This window comes from Cimex lectularius, unplaced genomic scaffold (genome assembly GCF_000648675.2).
Source record: "Cimex lectularius strain Harlan isolate CLEC.00 unplaced genomic scaffold, Clec_2.1 scaffold318, whole genome shotgun sequence".
Lineage (NCBI taxonomy): Eukaryota > Metazoa > Arthropoda > Insecta > Hemiptera > Cimicidae > Cimex > Cimex lectularius.
Genome location: NW_019392890.1, coordinates 251067 through 270309, shown reverse-complemented (window position 1 = coordinate 270309; position 19243 = coordinate 251067). Strand labels below are relative to the sequence as shown.

General features: G+C 35.5%; 1 protein-coding gene across 6 annotated transcripts in view; it reads right to left on the bottom strand.

The window, feature by feature from the left end:
• The window catches only part of LOC106669978 (synaptotagmin-7), a 378922-nt gene that overhangs the window by 144354 nt on the left and 215325 nt on the right, over positions 1–19243 (bottom strand). For 3 of the 6 annotated variants that reach the window (XM_014399912.2, XM_024229096.1, XM_014399931.2), the window contains exon 2: positions 14816–14945. The exons of the other annotated variants lie outside the window; for them this stretch is intronic. In XM_014399912.2, coding sequence (XP_014255398.1) covers positions 14816–14880 — 65 coding nt within the window. In that variant the 5' untranslated portion in view covers positions 14881–14945. The remainder of the gene's footprint in view (positions 1–14815; positions 14946–19243) is intronic. 6 annotated transcript variants of the gene reach the window in all.

The window sequence follows — 19243 nt, the reverse complement described above, 5'->3', positions numbered from 1 at the left end:
TGTCTGTTAGAGAATAAGTGATTTTTTTCATGTTGGACAAGTGTGTCCAATAAGTGCGAAATTATTACGGGCCAGCAGTAGCCTATGTTGCGGCCAAGAGCAAGCGGATAATGCGTCTATTAATATGTTAATGTGCCAGTAAGGTCAAAGCGTGTTAGAGCCTCGGGGGAGCCAACGAACGAGCCGGTATGCACGACAGTTCCTGACACGAGACCAAAACAAGCACAAAGCACTTTTCGGACACTGTCACAACGAAAATTTCGCTGTCCTATTTAAGATAAACACCTAAAATGAAGTCTGTTTGAGGACCTAGTATAAAATAAATATTAAAAGGGAATTTGTTTTTACAATACAAATAAATATAAAAATATGCTTAGCAAGTAGTGCAAAAAGAACTCTTTAACTGCCTTACATGACCTGCAGTTACTTTATTACGAGCTTAAGAACTTGGCCATTTATGCAAGGTTAAGAAAGCAACTTCTTTTTTCCAATATTGCCACCGGTTTAATTATGGCCAATTAATGCAATATGCAATAATATGGTGAAAGTTGGTTTAGTAAAAAGAAATTGTCAACTTACAAGACAAATATGAATGAAATTCTATAAAGATATTAGAATATTGTGAGATGTGGTGTGGTGTGATGTAGGCTTCAGAAAAGGCTTTTCTTTATCGTGCCAACGTTTCGGTCTTTATTGATATCATCTTCAGAACCTGGGATTTACAAACATTGTTTAAATTTAACAAATACATGTAGGATGTGGAAAAAGTGAATTTATACAATGCAAAAAATATTTTTTTATATATTCAACCAAAGTATTTCTACTCACTCAAAGTTTCTTTTCTCATTTTCCAACCGGCGCACGTCCAGATTTTTTTAAACCAACTTGACGGAGTGTCAAAACTTTCAAAGTCATTTATCGCGTTGTATCATGTTGAAAAGAAATTTGATTTGGCATTTCAATACACTTAAATGTAAAACGTAGAATTTAGGACTTTAAATTATTAGATCATAATATTAATAAGAACAGTATTAAAAATTTATTCTGGTATTGACAACTCGGGAATTTTAAATGAACTCTTCTGAATTTTTATATTTCTTATTACTCTATATACATATTGTGTACCCTGGGCACTGTCAGATTGTGAAAAACCCAAAAATTACCTTTGCCTGAGTACCAGGGCATACAAGGCAGAAGAGCAACGAAGTGGAAAGTTTGCTGAGGACACCTATTGGCCCTGAACCCTCTTGTGGCATACCAAACTAACAAAAACAAGGATCCATCAGTCAGTGGAGAATAAGACTTCCGTTCAAGTGGAATATATCCCAGGACAGAGTCGTTCGATAAAGACCAGCGCAGAAACGAACGTCAGAAATATGTAGGATATAACAGTTGGACTGCTCATTGGATACTGCAGACCCCGGAGGTACAGATGGCGGAAACAGGCATGTATAGGGATAAAATGTAGGGTACGCGATTGGTGTAAAGGCTTGGGTAAGCATAGATTCCTACTCCTGTGAAAGGAATCGCCAGGGCCTGAAAGATACAGGAGTCCTTAATAAATCTTTAGGATCTGTTAAAATGCCTTCATCTTAATGGAGAACTCTCGACAAAAATGACGATGTACCATGATGTGCCCACCATGCGCTGGTCGTAAAATGTCCGAATCATTTTTTTAATCTAATCTAATATATTCACTGGACAATAGGCTACAATTTTTCTCATTTGGTGTTGTTGTGACGGGAGATATATTTCTACTACCATCAGAAAACAATATTTGTTTGATTAGATTAGACAGCACCGGCATCACTTCGAAAATGAAGAGATCTGGCACTGCATTGCCAAAACATAGTTTACTGAAAAAAAAACCTATGCTTCATGCAGGTAATACAATGGGAATTGGAACAAAAAGTAATATAAGCAGAAGACTTTTGAAGGAAATGATGTCTATTGTTAAATATGAGAGTTCATATAAGTTTAAACTGATATCAGTAAAGATGATAGTGTTTGCCTTAATTATTATAAAAAAATTGTTATTATTTGGAATTTAGTGAGAAGTGAAAATAAATTATTTATGATTCTTGCGGTACGAATGTGATTTTGATAGTTTTAGATGTATTTATGTCAAGATATTATTAAAGTAGCAAATTAGAAGAAAGACAGCCGAAGAAAAAGACATGATTTAAACATACACTTTGGATCACTATGCAAATTGTCATAAAGAAAATCACATGTATCGACAAAATAACACACTCTACAAGGCGCTATTGAAACCAATTTGGACAGACCAATATCCAAACAATTCAGTCCTTCTAACCATCCCTAGAACCACCTGAAAATCTCCAAACTATGTCTACCATACCAAAGTTCACATAATGACCTCCAAGACCTCGTTAAAAACCTAATTACCACCTAATCCATTTATCACATTGCCCAATAAACATTCCACACACGGTTCGAAGATGACTGAAACTGCCCATTAATATTTTACCATTTTTATTGAAAAAAAATGAGGACCGCGTTGGTTGAGTATTTGCCACACTTGCTATTTTGTGTGCGAAGACGGCATAGCCAATGCCTTTATAATTAAAATATGAAAAACGTATAAAGTAGTTTAATCCCGTCCACTACATGCAACGGTTAGTTAGATGTTGAGGCTTAGCCTGACAGAAATTACTTTTACTTTTTAATATCATTAAAGGCAATGATCAGCAATTAATCGAAGTTTTGTTTATAGACGACATTCCTCGTGAATTTCATTATACCGCCCTCCCAAAGCTTTTAGTCTTTAGACGAGAAAACTTTCGCAATTCTGGTTTTTGTCCACTGATCGAAAAGTTTTCTCCTTTAAATTGTGTTGCACGGATCAGACTGGAAAATTAAGTACTACGTACCGGGGTCATTTTTGCCTTGGGTAGTGTATTTTATTAAACTGAAAAAAATCAGCACGTGGCGCAATAAGTTACATAGATTACGTAAATTAAATCACAATGAAACGAATAGGGAAGCAATTCATTGATATTACTTCTAAATCACGAGTTTCAGTCTCAGGAAGGGTCTTTTTTGCACTGCAGGTCTCGGGGCTATTGTATTTTTACACGTCGAGGAGATTGAGAAGAGATCAAGAGGAAAGAGGATTAGAGTGGGATTAGAGGTGTGGAATTTTTTGTAGCTTGATCTTGAAATTCTTTTAAGAAAGGAGTATTTAGGTCGTTACGGATACTGCGGTTGGATTCATAGAATAGTCGTTGACAATCAATCTAAGAATTCGTCCCGACATTCCCCCTTTATAAACTTAAGCGCTTCCTACCCTCCTCATTATTACCTTTTATTGAAATCCTACCTAACTGATAGCTGTTTCAGCGTGAGTTGCGGCAAGAATTCTCGGAAGACAAACAGATACAGGTTGGTGTATTTCAAGGTAGTACATACCTGGGACTACATCTCGACAGCTGATGTGGAATCCCCACAAGACTTAAAAAACAACAACTTAATACAAGACTTGGAAGACTTCTCAGATTGCAATCGCAAGTCACTATCTCACAGAGCGTGTTAAGTATGCTCGGTCCAGATTTGACATCATTGAAGGTGCGGACATCACCAAATGACTTTCCAGGATAAAATGGTCCAAAATCCCGGGGTTTGTGAACAAGTCCAAGAGATTTGTGCAGAACACGTGAGCCGACCAAGTCCTGGACCGTCATACCGCAATCCGATCCTCCAACTCGAATCCTGTCTGAGCTACTTCCAACATCAAGGAACACCTTGAGCTTATCGAAGACTGGTGTAAAAAATGGAGGACAAGAATGAACGAAGAAGAATGCTCTCAGTGTACTTTTACGCTGAAAAACCAGCCCTGCATTGTACATCAACTACAAAGAGATACCGGTTTCCACTCAAGTCAGATACCTGGGACTACATCTCGACAGCATGCTTATGTGGAATCCCCACACAAGACTTAAAAAACAGCAACTTAATACAAGACTTGGAAGACTTCTAAGACCGAAATCGACTTCTAAGATTGCAATCGCAAGTCACTACCTCGTGATAGGTATGCTAGGTCCAAATTTGAAATATTTGAAGGAGCGGACATTACCAAATCATTCCCCGAGATAAAATGGTCCAAAATCTTGGGGTTTGTGAACAAGTCCAAGAGATTTATGCAGGACACGTGAGTCGACCAAGTCCTGGACCATTTAGAGATCGGGTACGAGTCTACCCAGGCATTTAAACCTGGGTCTTGGTCCGGTCTTGGTCGCCCACCCTGCATGGGTACATCAACTACAAAGAGATACCAGTTTCCACTCAAGTTACCTTATATATCTCGAAAGCAGACTGACTTGGAATCCCCACGCAAGACTTAAAAACACCAACTTAATACATGACTTGGACTTCCACGATGAGTTTTAAGACCGAAATCGACTTTGGCAATTAAGACAAAGCTAACACTGTACTTTACTTTACTCACTCTTTACTAAGAGCAATACGGACACGGAGTGGAACTGCGGGGTACTGTCAAGCCTTCCAATATCCAGCGCATCCAGTCCTTCCGATCAAAAGTCCTTAGACTAATTGTCCAAGCATCTTATTATATAACTAACCTCACTATTCAAAAACACCTCAACATTCCTTTTGTCAACGAACTGATTCGGTTCCAGATTCCAAATCTTCCAGACTAACCTTTCGTACCATTCTAACCATACTGCTCGAGCCCTCTGCACCCATTCCCATCTTGACAACCCACCACATCGCCTCAACCGACGGTGGCCTCCTTGATCCCTAATCATACACACTGAGTGCCAGCAATGATTGGCTCCTCAAAGCATGTGTTTTACCGATGCAGAGCTGGCATTAGTGCTAATGTTGTGCTGTAATCATGTGTACATATTTGGGCTGTAAAGATGCTTGATCAACTGAACTACGGGCGCAAGGATCTGGTACGTGGTGAGATCCCTGGCGGGTACTCGGAGGGAGATGGCTATCCGTTGTTCTGGTAATCGGAGCACATACACTGGCATGGCACTAACCGCCCGCAAGCAGAGGTTCGTCGCCTTCCACCTTGAGAAACAAACGTCTGATAAGGCCTTGTGCCAGGTGCGGACGATAAAGAACCTCATTGTCTTTCTCAAGACGATGCGACCCGAAAGGGAACTTCATGTACATATTTGTATAGTATACTATCACGTATAGGTAACATATAAATTTAAATAAAAATTCTACGCTACACGTATTTGAAAAATTACTGGTGAATAACGAGTATAATATTGGACTTTGTATGCTTTTCTGGGGCACTTCTGATTTTTTCTTACTTGTAAATATTATTCTTCCGGTTAAATTTAAACTGTCTGTGAGTTAAGAAGGTTGTGATGATAACAACATACTACTTTGGTAGCATCCTTAGTTTATACAAATGTTCTTCTTGCCAGACATTGTCAAAAAGCCTGTGAATCATTAAGAAAGATAGCAGGACAAGATAATTTTTCTTAGAGTGAATTTTATATTACGTTCTTTATTTGTGAGTTTGGCTTATTATTGAATATTTTGATTGGAATCGAAACTTTCCAAAAAATCCATTATATTTAGTGGACTATTGATCATATTACTTCTTTCAATTAATTAATCTTTTTTTGTAAGATTTTGGTTGAAATGAAAAAGCTAGTGTCTCGAGTGGGATTCGAACCTACGAGCTTCGGCTTAATTCGCCGCTGATCTACCACTTGAGCTATCGCGACTGCGATTTACTCGGACACCAACTCCCCATCTCAACCTAAAACCTTTTTAAAAAGATTAGAGACTGCCGGCAGTAACAATACCGATATTTATATCTATTTAATTTGACCTCTTACGGTTTTTCCAGTGTTGTGGTATTATAACGTCTACAAATTTTCAGATAATGGGTACATATTTTCGTTTGATTGCGGCATTAAATAATAAGTTGGGGCTGTGTAATATATTGCGCCCTTTCAGTGCTATAAATACGTATGCTAGTTTAACCAACCCCTTTTTCTACAATTAAAAAAAAATTCTCCAATAATAAAGTGGAAATTTAAAATCAATGAACAACTGACATTTTCTTTAAACGCCAGGAATAACACACTTTGTCACTGCTTATTTGAAGGTAAAGGCCATGAAAGGTAATGAGAAAAATACCTGAATAATGCTCCCAAGTTTTATATTTCTAATTTTATTTATTTAAATACAGGCCAAACAAAAGCAGAACGCAACATTAAAAAGTGTTTAAATTGCTTAGAATAATTTGTTTTTCGGTTGGTACAACTCGGTGGCATGATAGTTGGGCTTCTAATAATTTTTCGACTTAATATAACCGAAAAAATGCTTAATTAAAATCTGTGGAAAACGTCCGTAGGCTTTCTTTGTAATAACGCCTGAAAAATGCTGATAAACTTCCAGCATTCGTTTCAACAAAGTGGTATAAACCTTCATCAAGAAGAAGTAGATTTTTATGGTATAAACCTTTTTTTTCACGCGCTTTTTTGCACATCAAGCATAAACGAATACCTTTTCTTTTTTTAGTACGATTATTAAAGTGGCAGACTTTTTTTTTGCTCTTTTAGTTCCATTTTCCAGCTCTCCGGGGACGTTTCAAGAAGATCCTTCTCCATGAGTAGCCCCTTGAGACGTGAAACAACCCGATGAGAGGTCGAAGTTCCCATTCATTCTATTTCTGAGTTAGACGGAACTTGAGCAAAACTATTCATAACCTCAATCCGATAATCGATTTTTAGATACATATTTCTTTTCAATGTATTTGGTAATAAATCCCCCTGGATTGTACAATATTGGTAAACTATTTTTACAGGTTAATGATTAATGATTTAAATTATAATCCAGGGTCGAGGTTTAAATAATTCTGCCTGAAAAGTAATTACTGTCGGTTTAAAGTTGGCTGTAACCGTTATCGGCTAGCGGAAGCGCGTAGGATAGTGAACAAAAGCGACCCCTTTAGTTGATTGGCAACCGGCGATAGGCAAACAAAGGATAGGAATATCTATAATTCCAGAAATGCACTCTATCTTCTCAAAGCTTCGGCAAAAATTCAAATTTCGCAGGCTTAAACATCATTTTAAACGGCGAAAGATATTTGCAATACAATAGGGGTATGTTGTTATAATAAGGAGGTACGGTGTACGAGGTACTCAGTGTTTAATGAATTGTTTGGTAGGCTTTATTTTCGGTGCACCAAGGAGGTCTCATGTGACTGATATGTACTTTGGGTTGAAGTGGTTATAACCTTCCCACCACAAGTTCCTTGGCTCTTTCCTTTAGGGGTATTCACGATGTTTGTAAAATGTTAACTCGTGTTAACTCGAATAGAGAAAAGTCCAGTAAGATCGTGAACGCCCCTTTTTTTTCTTAGCATGTTAAACGTTAATTTTTCCACATTGCTGCGCGTGGCGATTGGTAGAACCAAACATAAAGCTATAACAGTTCTTGAAGGCTTGTTGTTGTTCGTTTTGGTTTTCTTTTGTGTTAAATTGTAAGATGACAAAAGTTAATAAAAAGGAAAATTAATCAACACTTTCAATGAAAATGCTATCTGTGCACTCGAAAAGTACTAATAAATGACACTTTTCAATCCGTGCCGACAGATCTAACCTGTATCCTAACGTCTAACATCCTACAACTTTATAGGATAGGGGATATATCTATTATGAATGAGAGTATAAGAACAGGTCAAAAATTAACAAAGGAAATGAAGGGCAGAGTGGAAAAACGATGAGGGTCCATTTTTTGTCAGAATCGAGATTTCACCGGCATCTGTTGGCTTATGACATTAACTATTATCCCGCCAACTTATTAGGGAAAACCAATTAGATTCCACTAAAAATCCCGTTTGAAAATGGGCGGCACAATGGAAGAACTGTGGGACTCCTGGTCGCCCATGGAAGAACGATGAGGATCCATCTCTCCGGCATTTAAAAATTCTTCCACAAACAGTCAGAACGCTTATAATTTTTTGTGACTCGTGTGCAGGGAAAAATAAAAATTATAGTTCTGTGATTCCTTCACCATCTCGCAACAGAAAAAAGGGAGAATATATTGTGTAAAAGTTTCCTTCCACGATATGAGCATGATTAGTCAAAAATCCTATGTAGATATGTTTCAAGGATGGAGAGATGTGATTGGTCCGAGCAGATGCAAACCCTAATCGTCACTGTTATCGATTGTAAGAGGGAATTTTTCAAATCGTGGACGAATTACTTAGTACCGATGTACAAACCGAAATGTCCCATCCTCACAAGAACGATTCGATATTTGAAGATATCTCTTACACACCACAGTATATACACCACCGTAGTTCATGCTGCGGAGCTTATTATAATCACAACGTGTTGTGGGTGCCACAAAGGTAAAAAAACAGGAGAAGAACCCCGCACCAAAACAGCAGCTTCGTAACTCCTACGATGGGCCCCTTCCTATTAATTTGGAAAAATATAATGACTTGGGACACCTGACAGAGTTTCTCACCAAGGAAGTTGCCAGGAGGTTTTACAATAATTTGGTCACAGATAGAACTGCCACAGAAACTCAGGATGATGTTTATTTCGATTATGAGGTAGAAGATGAGTAACGTAAAACTTTTTAGCTTAGAGTTTTATAATTTTTTTCATTTTTGTTTTTACAATAATTAATCTAAAATTTGGACCATAGATATCATGTCAGAATTTTCGTTTCACTTATCTGTTCCTCCTGAAATTAATAATAATATTTCGTAATCATGGTATTTTCTTATTCGTTCCTTGGTTCGAAATGAGGGTTAAATAGTTTTTGGATCATGAGAATTACTCAGAAAGAAGTCTAATTGTTATTACAATTATTGAATCAAACACCTCAAAAAAAAAAAAAAAAAACTATTTCACCAGTAGTCATAAAACTTCAAATTTAGTGTTTCTCAAATGTTGAAGAAATGGATCCTCATCATTTGTTCACTGGACCTTTCAAATGTATTGGTCTGATTTAATTAATGCGCATTTAAGAATAAAAATACGTGTAAACAAAAACAGCTGTTCAATTCCGCTGTTATTCTGTCTTTTTTATACTTTGTTCTTACTTTTACCTACTCCCCCCTCTCAACACTCTCTCTCACTTTCTCTCTCTCTCTCGCTCTCTATTTATCTATCTATCGATATGTCTTATATGTTTTTAAACATTTTCATTATAACACTCTCTTTTTTTCACACACTCTCTCTTAATTATTATGGGTATTCATGATGTTTGTAAAATTTTAACTTGTGTTACCTCGAATAGAGTAAAATCGTGAATGCGCCCTTCTTTTCTTAGCATGTTAAACGTTAATTTTTCCGCAATGCTGCGCGTGGCGATTGGTAGAACCAAACATAAGCTATAACAGTCCTTGAAGGCTTTGTGTTGTTTGTTATTGTTTTGTTTTGTGTTAAATTGTAAGGTAACAAGAAGAAGCTGCACTCAGTTGTTGCACAAGAACTGGCTTCGGATGGTGATCGAAAAAGCCTTCTCTTCAACGCACCCCACATGTGCTCAATGGGATTTAGTTCTGAAGAAAATGGGGGAAGGGGCAGATGAGTAATTCCCATATTTTTCTTTTCATTAGGTAGATTGGGGATGAGCCCAGGAAGACAGAAACAACATTTATTTCCTTGTCGAGCTTTCAGCAGAACATATCGCCTTCATCAGGACGTATTAACAAACAACATAAATAAATTTTCAAATAAACTATTTTCAAAATTTTCTTAATTACTTACTTGAAAAAATAGTTTTACTTTATAAACAGGTACATGTGAGGAAAACGGAGAGCCGGGAGAACCCACCTTTCTTTTAATTTGATGAGAGGTAGGTTATTGATTTTTAACTAAAATATGTTTTACACTCCCAGTGAAATTGACGGGAGCTAAGTTTCACAATTCTATATGTTAGGTTGTACAATATATCACATTCATTTTTAATTTAAAAGAGTGGAGGGAGTTATAAATCCTGTCTGATGATGATAGTTTTTTATACCATTTTGTGATTATAGTGTTCTTTTCCCTGAGTAACAATACAACAATCGACCTTGGTATGGTAATTTTCCATCACATTCTGTTTCACACATGAAGACCAAATTTGGATGGTAAGCATTAAAGTGGTCTACAACGAGCTCCAAGAAAGTCCTCGGTATAATTAAAATTAAGTCATCCTCATATTTTTAATATATTTAACTTGAAAAGGTAGATACTCGAAACCCAATATATGAGGTCATAACCTGATCTGACAATACGCCTCATCCCTAATCAACCTAATGAAAAATATTTAAACTGAGAAGGCAAGTCAATCACCAAAAGAAATTTCCATGTTTTCTAAACATTGATGAACAACTCTGCCTCTATGAGGTCTGCCATTTTTTAGGTAAGTATTTTTCGATAATTTCTTGGTCATAACAGACTGCGGTGAGGTAGCCTTCAACAATACGTAGTCGGTTCGTCCTCCAGTGTAAATTCCAGCCCAGACCATTATACTGCCTTTTCCAAACTGAACCCCACTTTTCTCGACTCTTCGCGCCTGTCACTATACAGACAGAAACGCGCCTCATTCCACCTGGTGTTCTCTTCTAGGCGCTCACTGCACCATAGTTTCCTGAGCTGCTGGTGGCGGGCTGTTGCTACACTCGTCTGAAAGGGCGATACGAGGCCAATGTTGATAAAGGTTTTGCCAAAACAAAACATCTTGTACTTCGTTTAGGATCTGTCGGGTACAATGGAAAGGGCTCCTTCTTGCAGCAATGGCAATATTTCTCTCCTCTCTTAGCGTTGTAATGCTCTGAGATCCACCACCAGGCCTCCTGCTAACGCCCGAGAGACCATTCTGAGAGATTCTCTACGAAACGCCAACTGCCTCTGCGATATCCATCGGTGACCTCGATGATTCATTCTCACAATAATATTGCAAACTTCTAGTTCAAGATGATATATAAAATTACCCACCTCCCTTTCAGTACATCTTAATCCCTTAGTTTTAAACCTAACTTCGCGAACTATCCCCAAAGAATTTGAAAGCAACAGTGCTTCGTGAAATGCAGCAAGAAGTTGCACGTAGACCCTACTAGAAGTGTCACTGTTTCTTCGCTTCTTAGTACCATATTTGGTTTTCTGTTATAGTGCCAGATTTTATTTTAGTTTATTTTAAAATTTGTACATTTAAACTAATTTACTTGTAGTATACAAAACTAAATACTGTTGTACAATAAATATAAAAAAAATTGGAATGCTAACAATTATTATTTTTGTACAGTAATGTATAGAAGTTTCACCAGACTTGGAAAAGAGCCGGTTAGGATTGAATATAAACATTTACTGCTTTTTAAAGTGCAGTATTTACAAATACTTCATGCCTGTATCGTGCCTCTGTACCGGCCATAAAATGTTGATGATATAAACTTTCGATAATCATCAAACTTCACTAACAAACACGCAACGATTGCCCATCGAGTCTGGTAATAAAATAGTCCAGTTTCAAAGCACCGAATAAACTTTTATACAAGTATGAGCGTTTCCATTCCACCTGTTGAACAGGTTTATTCGTGAATGAAGTATCACTGGCAATATTTACAAACAAATTAAGCTCTAATAAGTCCAGTCCTAAATGTTAGGGGTGAAGATTACTTTTAAATTCATTATTTTCTGTGGTACGAACTGTTAATAATTTTTTTTTCAAATTTTCATATATCTATCTCTGTCGTAATTTAAAATAAACTTAAGAACATAACTGTAACAAATTTAGATACAGTGTGTCATTTCAGATAAAACAGTACATACACAGAAGCCCTGCAACTGTGGTACCAATGGTTAAACTGATTTAAATTAGCAAAACTTAAGATTGCATTAATTCCAAGAATTTTATACATTTCTCAGCTACCGTAAGTTAGAACTATTAAATAAAATAAAAAATCCATGTTTTTTAGTTGGTTCTATTTAACCAAATTAATGATTTAATACTATTTATACTGTTTATGAAAACATTGGTTGAGGTGAAAAACGATGAATGAATATATCGCACACTCACAAGAAAAGTGACACAATTAAAAAAAAATTGCAGGCGATACAAATGAAAATTTACTTTTTTTGGACTTATTTATTAAGTACACGCCGTTGGTGTTGTTGGCGATAAAAACTGTCATGATCCATCAATACTGTCTTAAGTTTGTTTTTCCAAGGCGTAAGTGAAAACACAAAACTTTAAAAATCCAGCAGCCCTATCCATAAAAAACAACCCCTTTTTGAGCTGTGACACTTTTCTTGCGTATATTGGCTCTCACTAATTTATGTTACTTTTCACTACCGATAATGGTGGTCAACGAATGAATTTAAGGTAATATTTTTTTATGGTAACAGACAACATAAAAACCTAACAACGAGCATAAATCCATGTAGTAAGCATTACTAAGATTGTTTGACGCAAATGGGCTTTCCTCTTGAAGATAGGCCTAAGTAGTTATTTAAAATACAAAACTAATTAGTGAAATGAAAGCGTTATTGATGATTAAAAATAATGTAATTTAAACATTAAAAAATCGTTGAAACTGTGAAATAATGTAAAAGATAAAAGACAACATTGTTAAAAAATTATGAAAAAACAATATTATAATTAAGGATGTTATTAAAATAAAAGAAAAGAAACTAAAATAATTCAAGAATACTCTAGATCAAGGTGTGGTCTTGGAGAGAAAAAAATCAGTTTTTACTGCCAAGCTTTCGACCTATTTTAAGGTCATACTTAATTTCACATTACGAAAAACATATTTGCACAGTTGATTCAACCTTTTTTTTAATAATGTGAAAATGTGTATACGGTACGGCATAAAATCATTCTCTAAATAAAAAAAAATATTGACGTTACTCGAAATGTGTTACTTTTCCTGATAAATACTCTCACCGATGCTTTAAAGCTCGACACAGAAATAAGATATGCCATTTTTAGTGAATGGTGACAGTACGTCCCCGACTATTCTAAAGTGACACATAATGCTCCTAGCAAGTAAGAGTGCATTTGTGTAATTTTTCCTGTAGCATACTTTAAAAAAACCTAAATAATCCGGTTTTTATAATTTTTTCGACTTGTGTCGCGATTCTTGTGGGTGTGCGATATGGCAAAAAGATAAAAATATGGAAACAAAGGTTGTACGTTCATATGATGTGTTGGTGTCCCTGGGGATCGAAATCAGGATAACGGTTAAAGCGGCGGCGTATTGAGTAACGGTCGTGGGTTCGAGTCCCGCTGGTTACACTAATTTTTCAACACAACCAAATTTTAAATAAAAATTAAAAATCCATTTAATTTAATAAATAATTTATTTTAAAATACATGCAGTGCTAAATATTTGCAGCTGTGTAAAAATCGTAAACTACAATGCTAATACGAATAAAAATGTAAAATTGAAAATGAGTGGATGATATCATAAGGGCTATAAAATTTTAACTGAAACCCATTAGAGTTGGTGATCCGATGGACGAAATAACTTATTTCAATTAATTAATCTTTCATGTAAGGTATTGGTTGAGATAAAAAATCAGTGTCGCGAGCGGGATTCGAACCCACGACCTTCGGCTAAATACGCCGCTGCTCTACCACTTGAGCTATCGTCACCTCGATCCACACGGACACCAACTTCCCATTGAAAAATGTCAAAAATGAAGGAAAATCGGAAGGTGGGTTGAGATGGGAAGTTGTCCGAGTGGATCGAAGTCACGATAGTTCAAGTGGTTAAGCAGCTGCGTAATTAGCCGAAGGTCGTGGGTTCGAATCCCGCTCATGACATTGACTTTTTTATCTCAACCAATATCTTACATAAAAGATTAATTATTTAATCGAAACAATAAATTTAACTTCGAGATATCGTTTTCTTAACCTGTGCCCTGCGGCTGTAGTGCTGGTTGTAGTGTTAATTGTGATATTTATAATATGTATTTTTATATTTACAGACTACAAGTAAATTGTTTATCATCTTTTACACTTATAAAACATATTACATTTGCTGACTAGCCAATTAGATGATGGAAAATTGAGAAAACTCATCTAATACTACACATTTACGTTTATAAATATATTGTGACGAAACTGTTCATTCAGTATAGTGTCTATTATTATTATTATTTTGCTATTTCTAACAATTCATAATTTGTCAAGTTGTAATTGTACTAGAAACATATTCTTCCTCACTTAATATTTTAACAGTCTGTGTCAAAATGTGGGTGTTTAGTGACCGTTAGACAATGATTATTTGGATATCGGTAAAATATTAACATTTTCTTTATCGAGCCAACGTTTCGATCTTTATTGAGATCATCTTCAGGGCAAAACGCACGATAAAGAAAATGCTTTTCTAAAAACCTACGTCACACCAGACCGCATCTCACGATATCCAAATTGTCTGTGTTAGTTTTATTAGGTTTTGTGGTCCGTTTGACCAAATAAATTCTTTTTAATTAATAAAGGTTTTGGTTGCGATAAAAAAGTCAGTATCACAAGGGAGATTCGAACCCACGATCTTCGGCTAGATACGCCGCTGCTCTACCACTTGAGCTATCGTGAGCTCGATCCACTCGGACACTAACTTCCCATCCCAACCTCACCTTTTGAATTTTCCCTCCTTTTTGCCATTTTTCAATGACACCAATGCGCTTGTGACACTGTCTTTTGTATCTGAACCAAAACCTTAATAGTCTGTGTTAAGATAATTATATACAAGTTTCCATGAAATAAAGGGTTTTATTTACTTCATCTTAGCCATCAACTACTGAAATATTCAGTGTTAATTCAGATATAAAAAAAGGAATTTTTTTACCTTGCGGCGTAGTATTCGAAGAAGGCCACGAAGATCTCGAAAGACCTCGTGACAGCCGCCCACATGTCTCATGACCAACGGATCACTTCTACCCGTTCAGACATTTCACCGAGGTGCACTCTCGATATACCTTTTATTTAAAAAATAAAAATATTAATATTTAATTTACAATTAGAAAGCCAAAATCGTTCTTTCGTAGTATCTGCATTGTGTATACGTTTGTAAAAATTTGGTTCTATTTTAGTCCAAAGTAAGCTTCTAGTTTCATATTGTGGGAATTCCAATTCGCAATAAAAAAATCATTATAAAGTTGAAACAATAAATAAACTTATTGAACACTCTTTGTGGTTTTACCTTTCAAATTTGTTTTTCTCAGTGGGTTTCCTCGGAGTTAGTGCCTTTTTCAGGATTCACCCCCGGAGAATTGACCGGGACCGAAAGTCTTTTTAAATATTTATGCAGGCGTGATCCGAAAAGGCCTGGAACTGAATGTCGCCCGGGGCAGAATTTCCTTCTGACGTCAATCAGGCCCTGCCTCTGGCAGCCGAATTTCGATTGATTCTTCTTCAAATTTAAGCCGTTTCTCTTTCAAGCCTTTGATTAATTCTACGTAAAGCTTGCAGACAGCAGCAACAGTAGTGTGAAAGACCGTTTTTTCCAGTCGGGAGGGTGAAGTACCGTGCGCCACATGCTACATATATCAAGAAAGTCATCCCATATCCCATCTACTTGGACCTTTCCATTATTCATAGGGGACAGTAATTTCAATAGCATACAGACGTGATACCATACGTAACTAATATAGCTATGAAAATAATAATAAATATTTATAACGGGTAAAAACAATACCTTATGATTTAGGTCTCTAAATGAACATAATTAAAATTGAAAAATAAAGAAATGTTTAGAAAAATGATCAGAACATTTAACATTATAGAAAAAGTCACTAGTTTTCGTGGTCCGCTTGACCAATTAATATCTTTCAATTATTTAAGGTTTTTAGTTGAAATAGTGAATGTGATTAGTTAAATGAAATGTATCTTCACTAAAGCTCTCCGTGACCATTTCATTTGCCGAAGAGAATCAAATAGATTACACGACATTTGAAAAATGGCAAAAAGAAGGGAAAATTCAAAAGGTGGGGTTGAGATGGGAAGTTAGTGTCCGAGTGGATCGAAGTCACGATAGCTCAGGTGGTAGAGCTGCGGCGTATCTAGCCGAAAATCGTGGGTTCGAATCCCGCTCGTGACACTGACTTTTTTATCTCAACTGAAAACTTTAATTAATTTTAAAAAAACTGTAGCTTGGCTCGTGTTCCAAACATAGATGTATCAATAAGTGTTAAATTAAATATTCCAGTTTATTAGCGTCTGTGGACAGGTTATATGATTTACATTTTAGTATACAGAACTTCTATTCTTGTGCGAGTTCACGATAGCTCAAGTGGTTAGAGCAACAGCGTATAGAGCCGAAGGTCATGGGTCCACATCCCCCTCGTTACACTAACTTTTTATCTCAACCAAAAACCTTAGATAAAAAAAATAATTAATATGGCCAATAATGACCACTAAGAAAATATGGATGAACTTAACATTTAACTTAATCTGTAAAGAAGTCATTTTAGTCTTATACATGTAACAATAATTGATGTTGGGTACGTATCCCATTATAAAATATTTTGCCTTGGAAGAAATCACTGGAACATACTTTATGCTCTTGAACGTGAAGGATTGTTTATCTTTCTATTGGTTGTTCACTGTTGGTTAATTTCTTTGAACCAATATTCGAACTTTCTATCTTTGGGTAGTTATTATTTCTAAAAATTTCAAAAGCCTTTTTAGGTTCACTCTAGAAGCATATACTGCTCAATGCCAAAACGCTCTGTGTCAAATTAGTAGCATAATTAAGTAAGTTTTTAGTTGAAATAAAAAAGTCAGTGTCATGTGAAGGATGCGAACCCACTCCTTCACTAAAGCTCTCTGTGGTCATTTCATTTGTCGCCGAGAATGAAATAGATTACACGACATTTGAAATGGCAAAAAGGAGGGAAAATTCAAAAGGTGGGGTTGAGATGGGAAGTGAGTGTTCGAGTGGATCGAGGTCAGGATAGCTCAAGTGGTAGAGCAGCAGCGTATCTAGCTGAAGATCTTGGCTTCGAATCCCGCTTGTGACACTGACTATTTTATCTCAAATGAAAACCTTAATTAATTGAATGTTATTAATTGATCATGCGGACCACGAAAACTACTGAATTTAATAAGTTAAATTAAGTATATCTCCACTAAAGCTCTCCGTGGAAATTTCATTTGTCGCAGAGAATCAAATAGATTACACGACATTTGAAAAATTGCAAAAAGTAGGGAAAATTCAAAAGGTGGAGTTGAGTTGGAAAGTTAGTGTCCGAGTGGATCGAAGTCATGATAGCTCAAGTGGTAGAGCAGCGGCGTATCTAGCCGAAGATCGTGGTTCGAATCCCGCTCTTGACACTGACATTTTTATCTCAACTAAAAACCTTAATTAATTGAAATATAGAAAGAATTAAATAAGAATACCATACATTTATGTATTCCTTATGCTTTTAAGGGCGATATAAGAAAGATCGTCCCATCGATGACCAGTTCTTTCGATCTGATGTTGTATGATCTAAATATTTTATTTCATTACACTTGAAATTGATATATGTTAACCCTTTACATTTTTAATTAAAGCTCGTGCCCAAAACCATAAATATTTAATTTTTAAAAAGTGGATTATTCTTATCATTAAAAAAAGTAATAAATACTAATAATTTAAAATTTGTTTTTCATAGTTGTTATGGTAATGAGTGTGCTTGCCTGTCCCTTTTGCTTACAGTGTATGTTATCTTGGTGTGACAAAGAACTCAAAATTGAAATTTAATTTACATATTGATTCTTTAGTCTCCCGTTTGAAAAAGCTCTTTTAAAAACTAAAAATTTTACGCAAATTTATGAAAATTGAACTCTTAAGAGAGAGTATGTATTAATGCACAATCCTTAATAGCCTATGGTGTTGTTTCCTGGGGGGAGGTACAAATACTCTACTACACTAAGATTCTGGATGTCTAAACTCACTTCTTAAAATTATTTTACATGAACGGTGTAGATACAATACAAAAAAAAATTATACAATGATTTTAAAGTAAAGAATTTATAACAAATCTTTCTTAAATGTTCATGTTTGTACATTCTTAAAAATAATTTTGTAACTAGTTACATCATTGAATATAACACAAGATATAATTCATTGGCTAACTCACATTTTCATAATGTAAAGACTACGCAATATTATAATTTTTCATTAAATATGGCACCTGTTTTTTTTTAATAAAGAGAGCATCATTGTTCAAAATTTCAAAAACTAAAAAGAAGGCAAAAAATTAATAATTTCAAAAATTATTATTTGATCATTTGAAGATCGTGAGATGCGGTCTGGTGTGACGTAGGTTTTAGAAAAAATATTTTCTTTATCGTGCCAACGTTTCTTTATTGAGATCATCTTCAGGGCTCAAAGTTTTTGTTTTTTATATAACACTTTGAGCCCTGAAGATGATCTCAATAAAGATCGAAACGTTGGCACGATAAAAAGAATGTTTTTCTAAAACCTACGTCACACCAGATCGCATCTCACGATCTCTAAATAATCATTAATTAACGGGCACTAAACACCACACAAATTTAAAAAATTGTAAATTATAGTTAAGATATTTTAAACCCAAGATTTAATTTGGTTAGTTTTTCATATTTCACGTTTATTCTGTTGTATGTTGGTTTATTTTTTTTTCACTTTGTAAGGATATTTTCTGTTTATTTCTCTGAGGATCTCAACAAACTCGCTTTACTTTTTGACAGCATGCAAGGATGTACTAAAATATTATTTTTTGTTGTAAATTTATATGCAATGTACATTCTTGCAAATAAAGATGTATTGTTATTTAAACGGAGCAAATGTCAATCCGTTGTCTTCAAAAATTTTTCCATCTTAGCCAAATAGTCCAAAGTTCTAGATTATTCCGATGATTTTAATTATGCCATGATTGAACCTGACTGCGGGTACGGTCGTTAATCGTGTCAAAGGATTGCAAAATTTTGCAACAAGTAGGAACAAGGAGGTCGTACGCTACTAAGCACAAGGAAAATTTTGTAAACTTTTTAGGTTTAATGATGGTTTCTGTTAAGTGTCATGTTATTATCCATAAACGATATTATATTTTATATGTGTCTGTCTTTTATTGTACTTCAGGCCTTTCCAATGTACTGTCTCCGTATCCGTAATGGTGTGTATGACATTTTTGTGTAGTGGCGTGTGGTGTTTATCGACCGTTAGCCAATGATTATTTGGAGATCGTGAGATGCGGCCTGGAAAAGGAGGCAAAACATTTTCTTTATCATGCCAACGTTTCGAGCTTTC